Source organism: Ursus maritimus, unplaced genomic scaffold (genome assembly GCF_017311325.1).
Source record: "Ursus maritimus isolate PB19 unplaced genomic scaffold, ASM1731132v1 scaffold_25, whole genome shotgun sequence".
In the NCBI taxonomy this organism is placed as follows: Eukaryota; Metazoa; Chordata; class Mammalia; order Carnivora; family Ursidae; genus Ursus; species Ursus maritimus.
Genome location: NW_024425008.1, coordinates 9,861,222 through 9,879,368, shown reverse-complemented (window position 1 = coordinate 9,879,368; position 18,147 = coordinate 9,861,222). Strand labels below are relative to the sequence as shown.

Sequence of the window (18,147 nt, the reverse complement as noted above, 5' to 3'; positions counted from 1 at the left end):
GAATTATTGTTCTGATCTGTTATCATCTCCTTGAAAGAGCTGATCTAAGTTGTAGTCGATCTATAGAGGAGTTTTATTTTCTTTTTGTTTAACGTAAGCGAGAATGAACTGTGCTCAGCGTTGCCGGTTGTTAGGATGAAAATTTGTCGGCTTTGAAGATAAGCAAAGGCAGAGCAGTAGCAGATACATTTTTACCTGCTTACATATACCATATTTAAATCTCTCCTGCCTTTGGCTAGACTGGCAAGAGACGGGGTGGGGGGGGTTGGGGGGGGTGCATTCAAAGTGGCTGCCACAGCCCTTAGCAACCTAAGCCTGATCACCAGACCTACCAGGAAATGGATTCAGCAGTCACCTGATTCGGGGCTCCCTTGCATGCCTCAGTTCCAGATGAGGTAATGTGGATTTACGAACACTTCGTTTATTTATGTTAGTCCCACAGGAACTATTTCCAGGGTGTTCTAAGCGTATGTAAGCTCAGCATTTATCACCCAAGCCTTTCTGTGATTTTGTAGTTTGCTCTCTACTTAGATCCCTCTTACAATTTATCCACCCCTTTCTGTGGATAGAGCCATCAAGACTGCATTTGCTGCACCCTTAACGACTGTTTATTTCATTTGCCAGTGCTCATTGATTCATTGTAGCGTCATTAGGCAAAGCAGCTGGGAATGGTACCTCGTGTTAGCGGTTGCTGCAAATGCGTTCTTGCTGGGCACACTCTTGTGGTCTTAAGTAAATGAACTTGAGCGTTCCCCTTATTTGTTTCGCCAATATCTTATTGATCAAGACATGTTTTTCCAAACCCACCAATTTAGCAGGGTTAGACATCCTCTTTCTTACTATACATATAGAATATTTCCATGTGTACGAACCATATAATTATTAAAGATTACATGTTATATATTGCTTACTTAATACATTTCTCAATATGTCGTCTCAATTTGTTGACAGATTAGTTGACAAATACCCGTATTTCCTATTCTGCTGTCTTACAGAGGCTTTTGCAGTTTGTGGTTGTTTCTGAGGTGGAATACAAAGAAATGAATTTTGAGTGGAGTTCATATGTAAAGAGGCGGACTGGGTGAAATGCTGTTCTGCTCTCTGTCTAGCCCAGCTGCAGCGGCCAGTTCATAGGTTGGCCGGGGGGTATATTAAACAAGCTTAACTGTGTTTGTGTCTCTGTGGAAGCATCTGATTTCATGTAGAAAGTAGACCTCAGGAACTGGGCTCGGTTGAACCCCAGAGACTGATCACCAAGTGGGCCCTCTGTCCATAATCAGGGGGATTGTTAGTGGTTTTCCTTGTGTCCCCCTTGGAACTGGGGCTACAAGAGGTCCTACCGCAGGACTTATGCATTTCTTCGTGAAAACTTAAGATATTCATACGACTCTGTTTACTTTTCCTAGATTGGCATCCAGCACGACTTTCTCTAACCAAGCAGAAAGGTAAGGTCCTAACCTGGGCCCAAATCTTTCTTTTTGTTCCCTGTGCATGTTCATCCGGTTTCTAGAACACCAGAGTGTGTACCGTGGAAGGAGTGTTGTTAGGTTCAGTTGCAGCTCCAGAGAACATTCGATCATTTTCTGTTCATTCTTTCATTCATGCATGCGGTCACTCATTTTTTAAAATTTTTTATTTTTTCATGCACTCACTTGTTTTAGTCAACAAATACTTATTTTAGGCCCACTCTGTAGCAGGCACTGTGCTAGGTACTTAGGTTTCGACTGGGGGCAAAAGTGACATGATTCCTGCCCTTATGGGGCCTACAGTCTATCTGGGAAGCCAACATGAAGAAAATATTTGCACACATTTATCATTGTAAACAATGCTTAAAGCGATGAACGCAATGTATGGGGAGACTGTATAACATTCATTTATTCAACAAGTATTTTTGGAGTGAGCACCAGGGACTGAGGATGCTAATGAACAAAACAGCAAGTCCGGGCTCTCCTGGACCTTATATTCCAGTTGAGGAGGCAGGCGATAAGCAAATTAACAAACAAGAAAACCGATAATGTCCTTTAATATCATTCAGTGCTAAACGCTGTGCAAAATAATCAGGAAAGTCCAGCAGATACAGAACAGCCGGAGGTGGTATTTTGGATGTGATAATGGTCAAGGACAGCCTCTCTGAGGAAGTGGTATTTGAACAAAACCTGAAAAAGGGGGAGAGTGATCCATGTGGCAATTTATAGAAAGAACGTTCTAGGCAGAGGAAACAGCAAATGCAAAGGTGTAAGTCAGGAGAGTGCCAGGGTATTTGGGGAATAAGACTAAGGCAGGCGGGGGCAGAAGAAGCGGGGAAAAGGGTAGGAGAGGCGTGGACAAGGTGAGGGTGAGGTAGGCCAGGTAGAGCCCAGGAGGTCATTGTAAGGAGTTGGGCTTTTACCGAGGGAAGCAGGGAGTGAGGAGCGACATGACTTCACTTGTGTTTTGAAAAGATCCATCAGCTTCTATGTTGAAAATAGGTCATGCAGGAAAGCAGGTCAGGGGCGGAAGCAGGGAAGCCAGCATGGGACTGTTTCAGTGGCAGGTGCAAATTAATAAAGACTTGGTTTAAGGGAGTGAGAAGTGGTCCCATTAAGGATATATTCAGGAAATATTGTTAAAACCGAGCCAACAGAATTTGCAGATAGGTTGGATGTTGGGTGTGAGAGAAAGACAGAAGGCAAGAATGACTCCCAGGTTTTGTTCTGAACAGGTGGGTGGGTGGCTGTGCCATTTACTGAGGTGGGCAAGCCTGGATGAGAGCCGGCAGATCTGGTGTAGTCTGGGTAGTGGGAGCAAGGGGCAAGGACAGAAGGGCTTCCCTTAAGAAGCGATGTTTACACTAAGATCTGAAAGAAATGAGTTGGGTTTAACGATGCAAATAGCTCTGGAAAAAAGCATATGCCCAGGTCTTGAGATGGTAAAGAACAGATTGTGTAGGAGGAATGACCAAAAGGCCAGTGTGGCTAGAGCACAGAGACGTGAGGTTGGTTTGCTAGATGATACAGGGCCTATAAACCATATTAAATCTTTCGGGCTTTCTAGCAGCCGTGGGGAGCTGCTGAAGGATTTTTAAGTGGCAAGGGGTGTGTGTAACATGTAGAAAGGTTACTCCTGCTGCAGTGGGGAGAAAGGACCAGAGGAGCCCAGGAATGGGTACTACTGGGTGGAACGTTGGGCACATTTCTCTCTCTGCTTTAGTTTTCTCATTTGTAAAAGAGGGATACTGTGTATAGCCTTCTTGTGCCACAGGGGTACTTCTGTGAGGTCCAAGGGATCAGGTGTCTGTGGCAGCGTAACTGTAGCACTTCCTGCAAACATAAGGTGGCGCTGTTGTCACAGCACTCCTGTAACTTCTGGTTTTAGGGATATTTGTTCCTTTTTTTTTAATGCTCATTTAGTTATAGAAGTTTTTTTAAACTTTTTTCCCTAACATTTTTTTATAAAAGATTAAATATACTGCAAAGTTGGAAGCACCTTACAGTGAAAACTTACATACCTGTCACCTAGATTCTACAATAAACATTTTACTTGCTTTATCACATAGCCAACCATCTATCCATCCTTCTGCCTCTCTGTCAGTCCATTTTAATTTTGGGTGCATTTCAAAGTAAATTTCAGGTATTAGCATACTTCATGTATTTCTTGGCAAAGTTATCATTCACTAAAGTTTGATTTTAAGGCTTTTTTCTTTTGATGCATAATTTCCGTATTAGAGACTACACATATCTTACGTGTACATGCACTGATTTTTGACAGATATGTACCCCTGCACGACCTAAACCCCTGTCAAGATATAGAACATTACCATCACCCCCAGAAAGTTCCCTCGTGCAACTTCTCCAGCCACATAGGCAAATACTAGGCTGATTTTTGCTTTCTTAACATGGAGATTGATATAAATGGAATGATACTGTATGTGCTTCTTGGTGTCTGACCTCTTTTACTAAGCATGATGTTTTTGAAATTCATGCAAGTTATTGCATGTTATCAATAGTTTGTTTCCTTTTTTCGAGCTGAGTACTATCCCATAGTTTATTTATTCTCCTGTTGAGGGACATTTGCATTGTTTCTAATTTGGGGCTATTACAGATAAAGCTGTTACGACCATTCTTGTACAAGTCCATTTGTAAGCCAGTGTTTTTATTTCTCTTACATAAATAGCGAGGGATGGAATTGTGGCATTACAGGATAGATGCATGTTTGATATTGTAAGACAGTATCAGAACTTCTCTTTAAAGTGGTTGTGCCATTTGGCATTCCCACCAATAATGTATGAGACTTCAGTTGTTCCACATCCTTGCCAAGATTTGGTGGTGTTGGTCTCTAATTTTAATCATTCTGGTGGGTATCTCATGAGAGTTTAAATTTGCATTTCCCTGGTGACTAATGCTGTTGAGTATTTTTTCACATGCTCTTTAAGACCCTCTGTAAATCTTCTTTTGTGAAGTGTCTGTTCAAATCTTTTGCACATTTTTAACTGGGTTGAGTTGCAGGACTTCTTTATATAGCCTGAATACCAGTCCTTTATTAAATATATCCTGGGAATATTTTTACCCAGTAGGGCTTACCTGTTCCTCTTATTAATATATATTTTGATGAGATATTTTTAGTTTAGATGAAATCTAATGTTTAACAAGTTTTTTTAGAAGATTTTATTTTTTTGAGAGAGAGAGAGAGAGGGTGCACATGAGCAGGGAAGAGGGGCAAGGAAGAGCAGAGGGAGAGGGAGAAGCAGGCGCCCCGCTGAGCAGGGAACCTGATGTGGGACTCGATCCCAGGACCCTGGGATCATGATGTGGGTGGAAGGCAGACGCTTAACCGACTGAGCCACCCAGGCACCGCATAATGTTTTAAAATTGTAAACAATTTATTACTATTTCTTCCTACTGTCATTCCCCATCCTTGAATCAAGAAGATATTCTCCAGTGTTTTCCTCTAAAAGTTTATTTATGTTTAGCATTTATATGATCCATTTCAAATTGATTTTCATGTATGGTGTGTTGAAGTTCCTTTTTACCCATGTGGAAACCTAGTTATTTCAGCACCATTAAGAAAAAAATGACTTTCCCTTTCCCCACTGGATCACTTTGTTGTCTGTTAAAATCAAGTACTGGTATTAGGGTTGATCTCTTTCCAGGCTCTCTTTCCTGTTCCATCGATCAATATGTTGATCCTTAAGCTGGCACCACCCTATCTTGATTACTGTAGCTGTATAATAAATCTTGAAGTCTGAGAGTGTGACTCTTCCAACTTTGCTCATTTTTTCCAAGAAGATTGATTTGGATATTCCAGATTTACCAAATCTCCATATACATTTTAGAATAAGCTTCTCAGTTTGAGGGGGAAAAGCCTGTTTGGATTGTATGGAGACAATAAATCAATTTGGGGATAACTGACAGCATAAAAATACTGACTCTTTCAATTCATGAATATGGTATATATTCTCATTTCATTCCTTTTGTTTGTTCATTTCTCTCAGCGGTGTTTTGTGTTTTTTAGTGTAGAGGTCTTGCACATCTTTTGTTAAATTTATTCTCAGGAATTTTGGATGTTTTAAAGCCAATAATGTAAATGGAATTTTTAAAAATTTCATTTTCTAATTTTCTGCTGCTGATATAGAAATACGCAATTGAATTTCTATATTAACATTGTAATAAACTGGGTTCACTTACTAGTGGTAGTAGTGGCTTTTAAAGATTTCTTGGACTCTAAAACACATTTGTATGTTAAAAAAAGTCATTTCTGTAAATAGTGACAATTTCCCTTCTCTCTGATTTTTATGCCTTTTATTTTTTTTATTGTCATATTGCAATGACTAGGACCTCCAGGACAATAATAAAGATGTTAGTGAGACTCCTTGCCTTGTTCCTGCTTTTACAGAAAAGTCTTTAATATCTCACCATTAATTACGTTTGCTGTAGGTGTTCACAGATTCTCTTTACTGGATTGAGGATGTTTTCTTTTGTTTCTGGTTTGCTGAGAGTTTTATATGAATGGATGTTAAATTTGTCAGATGTGTTTTCTGTATCTATTGAAATAACTGTATGGTTTTTCCCTTAATTAATATATTGAATTCCATTGATGAGATTTTGAATATTAAGTCCTTCTTACGTTCCTGGGATAAACTTTATTCGGTCACAGACCATCATCCTTTTTATCTGTAGTTGGATTCAGTGTTCATGAGGACTGCAGGTTTGTCTTGTTTTTGTTTTCATTTCTTTTTTGTTCCCTCTTGCTTTGGTTTTGTTTTGTTGTTTGCAATGACTATCTGATGTTAGTTTTAGGTCTATGCTAGTCTCATAAAATAAGGTGGGAAGGAGGGTTCCCTCCTTCCCTAATTTTTGAAAGAGTTTGTGTGAGTTTGGTGTCATTGCTACATGAAGAGTGTTTTTGACCTACAAGTTTGAATCAGCATTTCAGGGTAGGCATATCATGATCAAATGGTTTAGGTAAAAGGGACTTTTTACCACTTACCTATTAGGGCTCTTTGATTTCTACTTTCTTTCTCTGTTAATTCACCCCCTAATCACCTCTAGGATGTCCTTCCTGATACATTGGTCTCAGAGGACATAAAAAAATCTCTTGGCTCCCCTTTTGACGGGCAGAGAGCAGTCCTGCGGAACTGCACAGATCAAAGCCCTCTCCTTTCTACAAGTGCTCAAGATGCTCCGAGGAAAATTCTCCTATCTCCCAATAGCTATGAACACCTCCCTCTCTGCATTTCCCCTTAGACCAGCTCTTTCTTAGCTAATGACACATTCTAGGAAGATCTTGCTGATAATCTCATCCTGGGTTTCGTCCTGACTCTGCCATGTTCTGGAGTTGGAGACTTTGTAGGTCACCTTTTCTGTCTGGGCCTCAGAAGCCTCATCTGTACTCTAGGGTGGCTGGAATTCATTAGTCTGGGACCATTCCGATACACCCTTGTTCTCTCTTTCTAGAAACTTACTGTTAACAGGGACTCCGTGTAACTAGAATATTTCATCTCACTGATGAAAATGACAGGGAGATCTTCCGTAAGAGGACTGATGTGTCAATGCCTGAACTCTAAATAAGGAGGTTCAGAAATACCTAAACTCACGCTGGGCGCTCCATGAGTCCCTGTCTTTTCTCTCCCTGTGCAACCACAGCATGATGGTTCCCGGCAACGCCGCGGGGGTGGCCAAGCAGTTCCTGCGCTGCATCTTCCATCAGCTGGCCCCCAACGGCATCTTCCCGCAACTGTTCCAGAGCACTATCAAAGGTAATTCCTCCACGGGGAATCCAGCCGCCACACACGTGCCTCGTCGCTGAAACCCAAACACTACTAAATCTGGTTGTTGACTTTCCAGATGGGACTTTTTTACGGACCTTGGCCACATCTCTGATGGACTTCAATGAACTGAGCTCTATTGCTGCTCTCAGTCAGCTCTTGGAGGTACGTTTGCTCTGAGGACACCTCTAAGCCCTGCCCCTCCCGAAATCGCGGCTGAGGAATTAATTCAGTCATTTAATTTAAACATTAAAGTTAAATACAAACGTCAAATTCATCTTTAAAAATTTGAATGTTTAAAGTGAATTAAAAATAAAAATTGCCAATGTATGGAAGCGTGTCGGTTGGACATTGCTGTTTTGCGTGAATTTACTATTTATTTAAAGCTTCTAGACACCCCCAACTCAGGGGTGGAGAGGCAACTGTTAAGCACGTTCACCTCCACTGAACCTTCAGGCTTTCAGATGGTGCGGTGGGTAGAGCAGCGCGCACTGTATCGCGAGACTTGGATTCAAGACTCAGCTTCCCTGCTTATTCATTGTATCGTGAGGTTTGGATTCAAGTCCTGCATCTTTGCTCAGTCGCGAGACTTGAACTCAATTCTCGGCTTCATTGCTTACTGGTTTTATCACAGAGCTTGGGTTCACGTGTTCGGTCCCCGCTTATTAGCTCTCTCAGTTAGCTTGGAGGGTTGGCAGGTGGCCCTAGAGACTTTCCTGGTTCTGCAGTCGTTATGCTCAGGCTTTGGCCAGCGGAGTTTCCAGGGAGGATCATTCATTGTGTTTTCTTAGCACCTAACCACGCTAACTGAAGATCCTTAAAAGATGTTTCTTACTTCTTGCCCCCGTTTCACCTTCTCTCACCGAATTAAAGGTCACAATTTTCCCAAGTTTTTCTGAATTTGTTGATTCTTCTCTGTCCGCCTCCTGCCCATTGCAGTGACTAGCCTATGCAGTAGGCACACAGCACCTGTTTAAGCCGTGAATATGTGATTTTTAAAACTGATCTGCGACAAATAGCTGTCTGAATCCCCACGTTGTTTCAGCAGTTGATTGCCTATGCTTTTGTGTTTTTAGGGTCTAAATAACAAAAAGAATTTACCAGCAGGGGGTGCTATGATACGCTGTTTGGAAAACATTGCTACCTTCATGGAAGCTTTGCCCATGGACTCTCCTAGCAGCCTCTGGACCACAATCAGCAACCAGTTTCAGACATTTTTTGCCAAGCTGCCTTGTGTTCTGCCCCTGAAGGTAAGCTGAGTCCAGGATTTCGTTTTCAATTACGATCTTATGGTTTGCCAGCCATCTGCTAAGAGAGATTTGATGTCTCGTAAAGGGCTGTACAGAATCTCTGTTAGGTACAGAATCTCTGTTAGGCACCAAGTGCAGAGTACTATGTAGGTGGTGCTCTCCAAATGTTACAAACTGACAGCAGTATGCAGTAGGCATTTTGACATAGTGATTTCATGTTTCCAGTTGATTTTTAAAAATTAAATATTAAGTAGATTACAGAGAAATTTTTCTCAAGAAATGTTTAAGTAAATAAATACATGGTTTTGTCAAAAAGGAGACTAGACACACAATGTAAAGCTAAGTTTCAGAGAACTATCTAAAGGGAAGTGATTGTTTATGTGTTTGTGAATAAGGTACTTGCAAGACCAAGATGATATTATATTTCCGTTTGGCTGCTTTACCATCACCACCGCACCCCCTCCCTGTAGCCACCATACCGTCCTCCAAGAATACACACAAATGACCTGCCTGTGAATCTGGTCACCTAAGGAACATTTTTAACACGAGCCAATTAAATGCAGAAGCAGAACTCTATACTGTAAAAGCGGGAAGAGACCTATAAGACCATCCTTTTCCAAGCCCCCCATTTTCCAGATGGCAGGCTGCATATTCAGAGAGGTGATGGCAGTGTGAGGATTAGAACTCGACTCTCCTGCCTCTCGGTCCAGTATCCCTCCCACTAACAGACTGCCACAGTCCTTCTAAAGCAGGGGCTAATTGAAGGCATTCCGTCTCGTAGTAAGCACAAAGGAGGTGGCTCGTAGTGGCCATTTCTATGTCTCTGAACCTCATTTGCTCCACATTTTTTTTGTGCTTTTTAAGATCGCAGAAATACTCAACTCACAATAAGATCAATCACCTGTTGATCTGATGAGTGAAGTTACATGTTGGCAGCACCGTTTCTGAAATGAGTATTACATGTATGAAAGATGTTTTATAAAGACGAACCATCCCTGATAATGCCCTTTTTCAAATTAGCAGATTTGGAATATATGACCCCAAAATAAGGTCTGTAAGGATAATTCAGGGACCCTTAGCTTGGTGTGTGCTGTTTTCTTGGAGTTTAAAGTTCCCACGAGAAGGGGGAATTCTGAGGTCTTTACCATCTCTCACATCCCATGATCCCATCCGTTCGAAGATCTGGAGTTGCTGAATAAATCTAAAGAGGTAACTGGAAACTGGAAACCATGTATGCGGATAGATACTGTCCATGTACCCGTAGGAAATCAAGTGATGCATTTTTAACATGGCCCCATAGAACCTCCCTAGGACCAAGAGCCATGGGGGGCTATTCATTTCTTGATGCCACACACTTGAAGAGAAGGGGTGGGTCAGGCATGGCAAATTCAAATGCCCGTAAGTGGATGCTAGAAGTAAAATAACTTGATCACTGACCAGTTGGAACTCTTGCCACCTGCAAACAACTGGTAAGCCGAATTTGTGACGATCTGCCCTGCCCGTAGGGACCCTGACTGCAAGGTTAATGAGTGGAGTGATTTAAGATAATACAGACAACCTAGCCCCGTGAGAAATGGAGAGCGCCAGTCCCTTCTAATGAGTCCAGCTACTACAGTACACCGGCCAGTTGTCGTGTGGGAATGCAGGCCCACTATTGTTAGTCTTCCATGCTTTTGAAGATGGTATTTCCTGATTTTTAAAACACTGCGGACCTGAGAAACAGCCAGTCTTTGGCCCTAGTTTTAAAGTAATGTAAATGTCACATGAACTCTGGTGGGTATTGAGCAGATTAAAGAGACCAATAGTTGGCTTAGAAGGTACCTGAAAAATGCTTTCAGAATTTATGTAAAAACTTGCCCTGCTAGATCAGATCTGGCACTGCCTCTGATCATCTTCTCCTTTGTTTTTAATATCTGGGGAAAATATTAAGCCGTTGAAAAACCCTCTGTAATTTGTTCTCATCAGTTTAGAAAAGTGGCTCTCAGACTTCAGGGTGGATCAGTGTCCTGCAGGACTTGCTAAAAACAGATTCCTGGGCCCGATTTTGAGAGATTCTGAGAGTTTTAGGGGTTATACTTGGAGAACCACTGGTTTAATTTGTTATCTTCAAAAGTTAGTATGTTACGCAGCTGCAGGGATTGAACTATAACCTACTATTGTGATACATTTACAGTGTTAAATAATATTGCTTATTTTTATTGTAACATCCCCCCCCCACACACACACCTGTAAACTCAATTTAAGAAGTACAGTTGATGTGAAATCTTGCCAAAATACAACTCTAACAGATTTGGGAGGCATCATTTTTTTTCTTGTAGAAATTTTACTGCTCTTTCTCAGGTTTTTGTCATTTTTTTAGTAGCAGAGGAAGGGCAGACGAAACTGGTTCTTATTTGGACTAATCAGCCTAATGGTTTTACATAGATATGAGTGGTTTGTTCTTTTCCCCCCCAACATGGTCTTTGACAAATTAGTGTACCTCTTTAGAGTTGGAGCCATATTTGATGGCTCCAACATTTAGAGTTGGACACATTTGATATCTATCAACCCATCTGTCCATCTGTCTGTCTATCCATCCATCTATCCACCATCCATCATCCATGCATCCATCCATTCAGTTCTTTATCCAACTCTCTGTCCAATTTAATTTTAAGAATATATCTGAGAAATAGTTTAGGAGCTATGCTTAATTAGTTGTTTAATAGCATTTAATAGTTTAATTAAGTTTTTTAAATCTGAGAATGATTTTTTTCAACATGAGTATATGGTACAGAAAACTAAGGAGGCAGCTGCTATATTTGAGATTTTTTCCCCCCAAAACAAATGCTTATGAAAAATACATGAAGCAAAAGAGATATTAATAGGGGTACTGACTTTTACTTTTTTCATATTTGTTCACAGTGTTCTTTAGATTCCAGTTTGAGAATTATGATTTGCCTCCTGAAGATACCCTCTACCAATGCCACAAGGGTATGTATTGTATGTTCCAGAAAAACAACCCATTGGTTATTTGGTTATTTTTTAACCTAAAAAGACAGGCATGTAGTAATACTGAAGAAATAGTTATTGCATACTGAATGTTTCACTTTCAAGCATGGTGAAAGTGTCTAGTACGAAGAGTTCTAATACGTCACGATATCATTTTTTACAATTGGCCCTCTTCGTCCTCGGCTATGGCCACCAGTCTGTCCTCCACACCACCATCTAGGAGATCCTTCCAAACACAAACCTTACTGCTCTGGTTCCTTGCTTAACCATCTTTGATCGCCTCTCATTTCTTTTAGGAGAGTGTCCAAATTCCTTAATGTGGCATACAAGGAGGTACTTCATTAATTTGCCAGCCCACCTTTCTAATTCCGGCTTTGGTTACTTGTCCCATCCCCCATGCCTCCTGCCTACTTTCAGAATCGTCATCATTATCATAACAACAACTGCTGTTTGTTGAGCACTTACCATATGGCAGGCATTATGCTAACTGCTTTATGTTTATAATCTTATTTAATTTCATACTTCCTTGCCTTGGCTTCAGCCATTTCCTCTGCCTGAAATGCTTTATGCTCTTCTTGGTGAGGTGAACTCCTTCTCATTCTTCAAGATGAGAATCTGAATCCCATTTAAATTAAAAAAGTGCATTGGAATTCTCTGCAGCAACTTTCTCCTATATCAGATCCCACGGTACTTGGTAGAGCTCTCTATACTAACACTTAATTGTATGAAAGTTTCCCCAGCGAGACTGTGAGCTTCATGAAGTCCAGCACCGTGTCTCATTCACCTTTATATTCCTGGGCTGCATGATAGGCAGTGTTTCTGGGCTGCATTATATACAACGATGTAATAGTTTGTATAGCAATGGCTTATAACTACTAGTTTAATACCAAGAAGCCACATCCTGCTAATTTTATACTTTGACTGTGCTTTCATAAACTAATAGTTTATGCAGGAGGTTGCAAAGAGATCATTTGGTCTAATCTGATCATTTAAAGCTAAGGAAACAGGCTTAGAGAGATGAATTGTCTTGGCCAAGTTTATATAGCTGGTTAGTGGAAGGTTTGAGTCTTGAACCTAGAACCTTTGATTTCAAGTTCCTTGATTTTTCTGTTGTACCAAACTGCCCCATCACTGTGCTGCTTTGCTAAATAAAAGAACAAGTTTCTATATGGGTTTGAATTCAGGTTCCTTTTTTTGATGAATAAAGATGCATTATATATTAACTGGAGATACAGTCCTGTTGCCATTCATCCATCATCAGTATTTCAAGGCAACAACATTTATATAGAGCAAAGAATACTGAATCAGCAATACTATTTCAAAGGGTTCCTTTAAGATTTTCTATATGGAAAGTACCACACAGGTTTCTGTGGGGAAGAGAGACAAATAAAGGACATGATTCTTATCCTCAGGCATGATTAACATATAACAAATTCATTTTTGTATCCATAAGGAGAAACGATCTCAAAAATTTTCATATCCTTTGATTTAGTCATTCCTTTTCTGGGAATCTCTTCTAAAGAAGGAAATGAAAATGTAAATTTCACACAAAACATATTTATTGGAATGTTATTTATAATAAAATATGACGTGTGTGCCCATTAAAATGGATGATTATGAAGAATTAAAGAGCATTGGAAGTTTCTCATGTTATCGTGTTAACAAAACGAAATTAACAAAATGTAGGGTTATGTATGTGTAAGATTTCAACCAAGGAAACTGGCGTGCAGCAGGAAGGAAGATAGGTGAAAAATGTTATCACGAGATGGTGGGGTGATGGACTTTTATTTCCTCATCTGTACTTTCCTGCAGGTCCTGTGTATGCACATTGAGCCAGTTTACTTTTTATAATCCAGACCATTAGGACTACGGAGGTTGAGAAGTAGTGGAAATCGTGGCATGGAAGTCTTTTGGAGCCCAATTAAAATTCCGTCTTCCCTAAAGAGCAGTTGTGCCTCTGGAAAACTGCCCTGGAATTTGGGTTTGAATTCCATTCAATAGCTGTGTGGCCTTAGGCGAGCTCCTTGCTACTTAAGCCTCAGCCGCAGAATAGGGACCGCAGAGCTCCAGAGCTCGGATGCAGATCTCAGTGAACAGTGACGGATGGCTCACTGCTGCCAAGCACTTTACCTACATTATCTCCCCGGTTTCTCACTAATAAGGTGGAAGCCCTGATTATCCTTATTTTACAGAGGAAAGAACTAAGTCCAGAGAGGTTAAATCACTTATTCCAGGTCACCAAGAGCTAAAGTTTGAAAATAACTGTGTGAGATTCTATAGTTTGTGTCATTAGCTGTTATAACATACTGTCTCTCCAGGATTGTCATAAAAAATTTGAGCAAGATAAGCTATATGAAAGCGCCCAACTCTGCCCAATACTTAGTAGGTGCTCAATGAATGTTTCTAAATGACTGTAGAGAGCAGATGGAGCTAAAACTGACCCTTCATGGGTGGGATTCAGATGGAGAAACTTACACTGTGGCTTCCTGATAAACACCGGCAGGAAGCTGGGTCGTGGTGAGTTTTGTCTAAGTTCATAGTGCTTTGTACCTACATGCAGGGTGGTTGGTGCTATTTAACTGAGATGACAGGTTTCAAAGGAGCTGGATGGACGAGCCCATAGAGGCCTACAGATTCTGAGAAATAGAATGAAAAATCCTCAGACAAACCTCACAGAGCCTTGATTGCTGGGGCTGGACATGAGGATAGAATTGGGGTTGATAAGGTATACAAATGATGCCACCCGGGGAAATGGATTTCTTTTTGGAGCAATAAAATGATTAAACTGTGCTCTTTAAGGCATTGATTGAACGTCCAGTTCTGTTCTTGTTAGACCAACAGAGTTGCCCTAGTAGCTACCTGGCAACAGATTGTAAATAAAGGAACGATCTCATTAGTTAGAGTATCAGAAGATTTTAATACTTTTTTTTTTAATGAAAGACTCAATTGATTTTATTTGGCCCCAATCTCATTGCAGAGTCTGTTGGAGCCGTTTTCAAAACTGCTAAGCTTTGTAATTCAGAACGCCGTCTTCACTCTGGCCTACCTGGTGGAGGTGTGTGGTCTGTGTTACCGAGCTTTCACGAAGGTAAGTTTGCCTAAGTGTTTGTTGCCAGGAAACTGAAAACGGGCAGGAGCATTCTTTCTAAGCAGTGTCGATGCTTGTTAGGTCAATTGCTTCAATATAGTTAAACATGAGTAATTCTACTGAGGTCTAATAAGTATCATTGGAAGGAAACACTGTATGCAAATATATATATAAACTATGTCTTAAATACACACATTTGGAGAAATGAGCATCATATGGTTTAGAAGAGAAGAGATGTTGTAAATGAAATGAGCTGGTGGTCTAAATGACCTCTTAAGGTCCTTTTCAAGTTCACCATCCCGTGATTAGTGGGCAAGCCATCACAACATGTCATTTTTATACACAAAGTAGAAAAATATCAGCTTGTCATTTGTAAAATCCCGTAGAGTGCTCCTTAATTCTCATCACTTGTCTGTCTCCCCAGTTCTGGGTTCTTGGCCTCTGAGATTGTAATCTCATCTTTTGTCATCTTGCCTTCATAATGGTTTCTCTATTGCATTATCTTTAGTCTCCCCTGGCCCACTACCGAGGAAGTGGAAAAGTACTGCTTGCCTCGTTGGAGCTGGGAGACGCTATCCTAACGGAAAGGCAGGGCCAACTGGGGGCGTCTCTGTCCTTAAGAACTATGTGCGATGTTAACTCGTCCAATTTCGAAATGTTCCAAGTTTATTTTCAATGGGGTCTGTTTCTGCTGTTCCTTCTTGAACATTCAGAATACTCCTTTATTCATGTTGTCCTCTTCTATAAGCCTTTAATTTTCCCCATTAAAAAAATCTGATTTTATATCAAGGCTTTCATTCTGTGTTTAAAACACTCTTGTCTTTTTTCTTACCATCTTGTGTCCATTCTACCATGTAAAGTGCTCCGTGATAATCTTCTCTTTAGTCTTTCTGATTAGAAACTATTACTCTGCCTGGAACAATATGTTTTCTAACTATCCAGATAATCAGCATTTTTTTTCTTCTTACAAATCCTTCCCGAAAAATAACTTACTCCTTTTTTTTTTGTCACTTAAAACAATAGATCTGTAGGGCACAGTACCAGAGACAATGAAAAGATATACAAATACAATGAAAAGAAGTCATCGTATTTCTCAATTTTCTTTATGCTTGGTTTGTTTAAATTATATATTGCTTTAGAGGAAGAACCATAATGAGTTTGTGCTTCCAGTGCTGTGCACTATAGAGATTGATTACAGGGGACCTTCTACTATTTTGAAGTCAAGATATTCTTAGTTTTGAACATTCATTATACATTATATGCCCTCCTAACCAATCATCACTTTAGTGGCCTCCCATTTCCTGTTGTCATCTACGCATTCCCAGTTGCCAACTCAAAATGACTATTTCTTGTAGAAAGCTTCAGTCTTAGGGTGTTCCCACCTTCTTCATTGGTAATGGGAAGCTATTGGAAATAGTTTAAGAAAGAGCACTGTCTAATTGAGCCTTCTCCTTTATCGAATCAAGAGAAAAGGCATGGAAAGGTAAGGGCTTTGGAGACTTCTCTGTATGGCAATCTGGCAGTCTAGATAACTGAAAATTGTCCCACTTAAAACAATCAAAGTGCTGGATAAAATGTAATGAACATGATTTTAAATGTTTAGGTAATTTTATAAAAATGAAAGGAGCAAAATTGGAGAGGAAATAGAGAACTAGAGTGGTAGGCATATAAACTGTTATTGTAGCAGTCTTGAGGTGGGGGAGTTACTTGTCTTGGGAGCTTAGTGGCTTGAGTTTTGTTTTTTAGATTTGCATATGTCTAATTTTATTTATTTATTTTTAGTTGACATATATTAACACACAATGTTATGTTAGTTTCAGGTGTACACCGTATTGGTTCAACAATTCTATACATTACTTAATGCTCACCACCATAAGTGTAGTCACTGTCTGTCATCATACAACATTATTAAAATATTATTGACTATATTCCCAATGCTGTACTTTTCATCTCCATGAATTATTTATTTTTATAACTGGAACTTTGTATCTTTTAATCCCCTTTACCTGTTTCATGCATCCTCTCTCCCCTCTCCCCTCTGGCAACCACTGGTTCCCTGTATTTAAGACTCTGCTTTTTGATTGTTTTGTTTTTCAGATTCCACATGTAAGTGAAATTATGTGGCACTTTCTTTCTCTGTCTGACATATTTCACTTAGCCTAACACCCTCTAGGTCTATCTATGTTGTCTCAAATGGCAAGATTGCGTTCTTTTTCATGGATGAGTAATATTCCTGTGACATCTTTTTCCACTTGCTTTGCTCCATATCTTGCCTCATGTAGATAACGTTGCAGTAGATATAAGGGTGCATATATCTTTTTGAATTAGTGTTTTTGTTTTCTTTGCATAAATACCCAGTAGTGGAAGTACTGGATTGTATGGTATTTCTATTTTTAATTTTTTGAGGAAGCTCCATACTCTTTTCCATAGTGGCTGCACCAGTTATCATTAGTGACTTGTGTTTTAAAGCCCGCACAGAGAAGGTCTTGGGACTGTATCAGGCTTGGAGTTGGCTCTGAGTCATCCCCAGCAGAAAGTCAGAACCCTCAAAAGGCTATATATTTAGCAAAAGGGTGATTTGGAAAGAATATATTCTTTTTTTTTTTTAAAGATTTTATTTATTTGACAGAGAGAGACAGCAAGAGAGGGAACACAAGCAAGGAGAGTGTGAGAGGAGAAGCAGGCTTCCTCCCAAGCAGGGAGTCTGATGTGGGGCTCGATCCCAGGACCCTGGGATCATGACCTGAGCTGAAGGCAGAGGCTTAATGGCTGAGCCACCCAGGCACCCCAAGGAAAGAATATATTCTTATATAGAGGTGACAAAGAATGGGATCTGAGCCTAGGAACTGAGAAAGATTTATGGTTTCTTTTGAGAATTAGTAAACATGATCCTATCGTTGAACATATTTAGAGTGTGAATTTGAAATACCTACATGCTCTGTGAGCCCCCAGAATGAAAAGTCAAGTAACATTGGTGCAGAGCAGGTTATAGCATTGGAGTGTTTGGTAGAAGCAAGCTCAGAATCAATCCTCGAACCTCTCTGGTTGGGTAGGACTTTAATCTAGGCCCAACAGAATTTCCAGAATTACAATCCTGATGAACACGAGTTTACAAACTAAAATTACAAAACATATAAAGAAATAATCCACCATGAACTAGAGTAGCAGAGTCCAAAAGCAGCAAGAATATTCCCCATAAGAATTTCCAATATTAGAACTATGTGATGAATGAAAACCTGAGAAGGAATCTAGTCACTTTAAAAAGGAAGAAAAAAAGAACAGACAGATGAGAACAAAACAGAAATTCTACAAATGAAATAGACATAAAAAACTCAATGGACAAGTTAAACAGCAAATTAGACATAGTCAAAGAGGGAGTTGGTGAAATGGGAAGTGGATCAGAAGAAATCGCACAGCATATACGGCAAAGAGATGGAGATGAAGAATATGAAGAGAAGATCTAACATATACCTAATAAGTGTTTCAGAGAGGGAAAATAGGCTTTTTATAAGTTGTAGAATTGATGAAAGCCATTAATGCTCTGATTCAAGAAGCACAGTGATTCCTGAGAGTATTAC

General features: G+C 40.0%; 1 protein-coding gene across 2 annotated transcripts in view; it reads left to right on the top strand.

Moving 5' to 3' along the window:
• Window positions 1-18,147, top strand: part of UNC79 (unc-79 homolog, NALCN channel complex subunit) — a 185,738-nt gene that overhangs the window by 130,676 nt on the left and 36,915 nt on the right. For both annotated transcript variants that reach the window (XM_040641500.1, XM_040641499.1), the window contains 6 exons: window positions 1,407-1,445; window positions 7,122-7,234; window positions 7,323-7,408; window positions 8,320-8,493; window positions 11,395-11,463; window positions 14,459-14,569. In XM_040641500.1, the coding sequence (XP_040497434.1) occupies window positions 1,407-1,445; window positions 7,122-7,234; window positions 7,323-7,408; window positions 8,320-8,493; window positions 11,395-11,463; window positions 14,459-14,569 (592 nt within the window). The remainder of the gene's footprint in view (window positions 1-1,406; window positions 1,446-7,121; window positions 7,235-7,322; window positions 7,409-8,319; window positions 8,494-11,394; window positions 11,464-14,458; window positions 14,570-18,147) is intronic.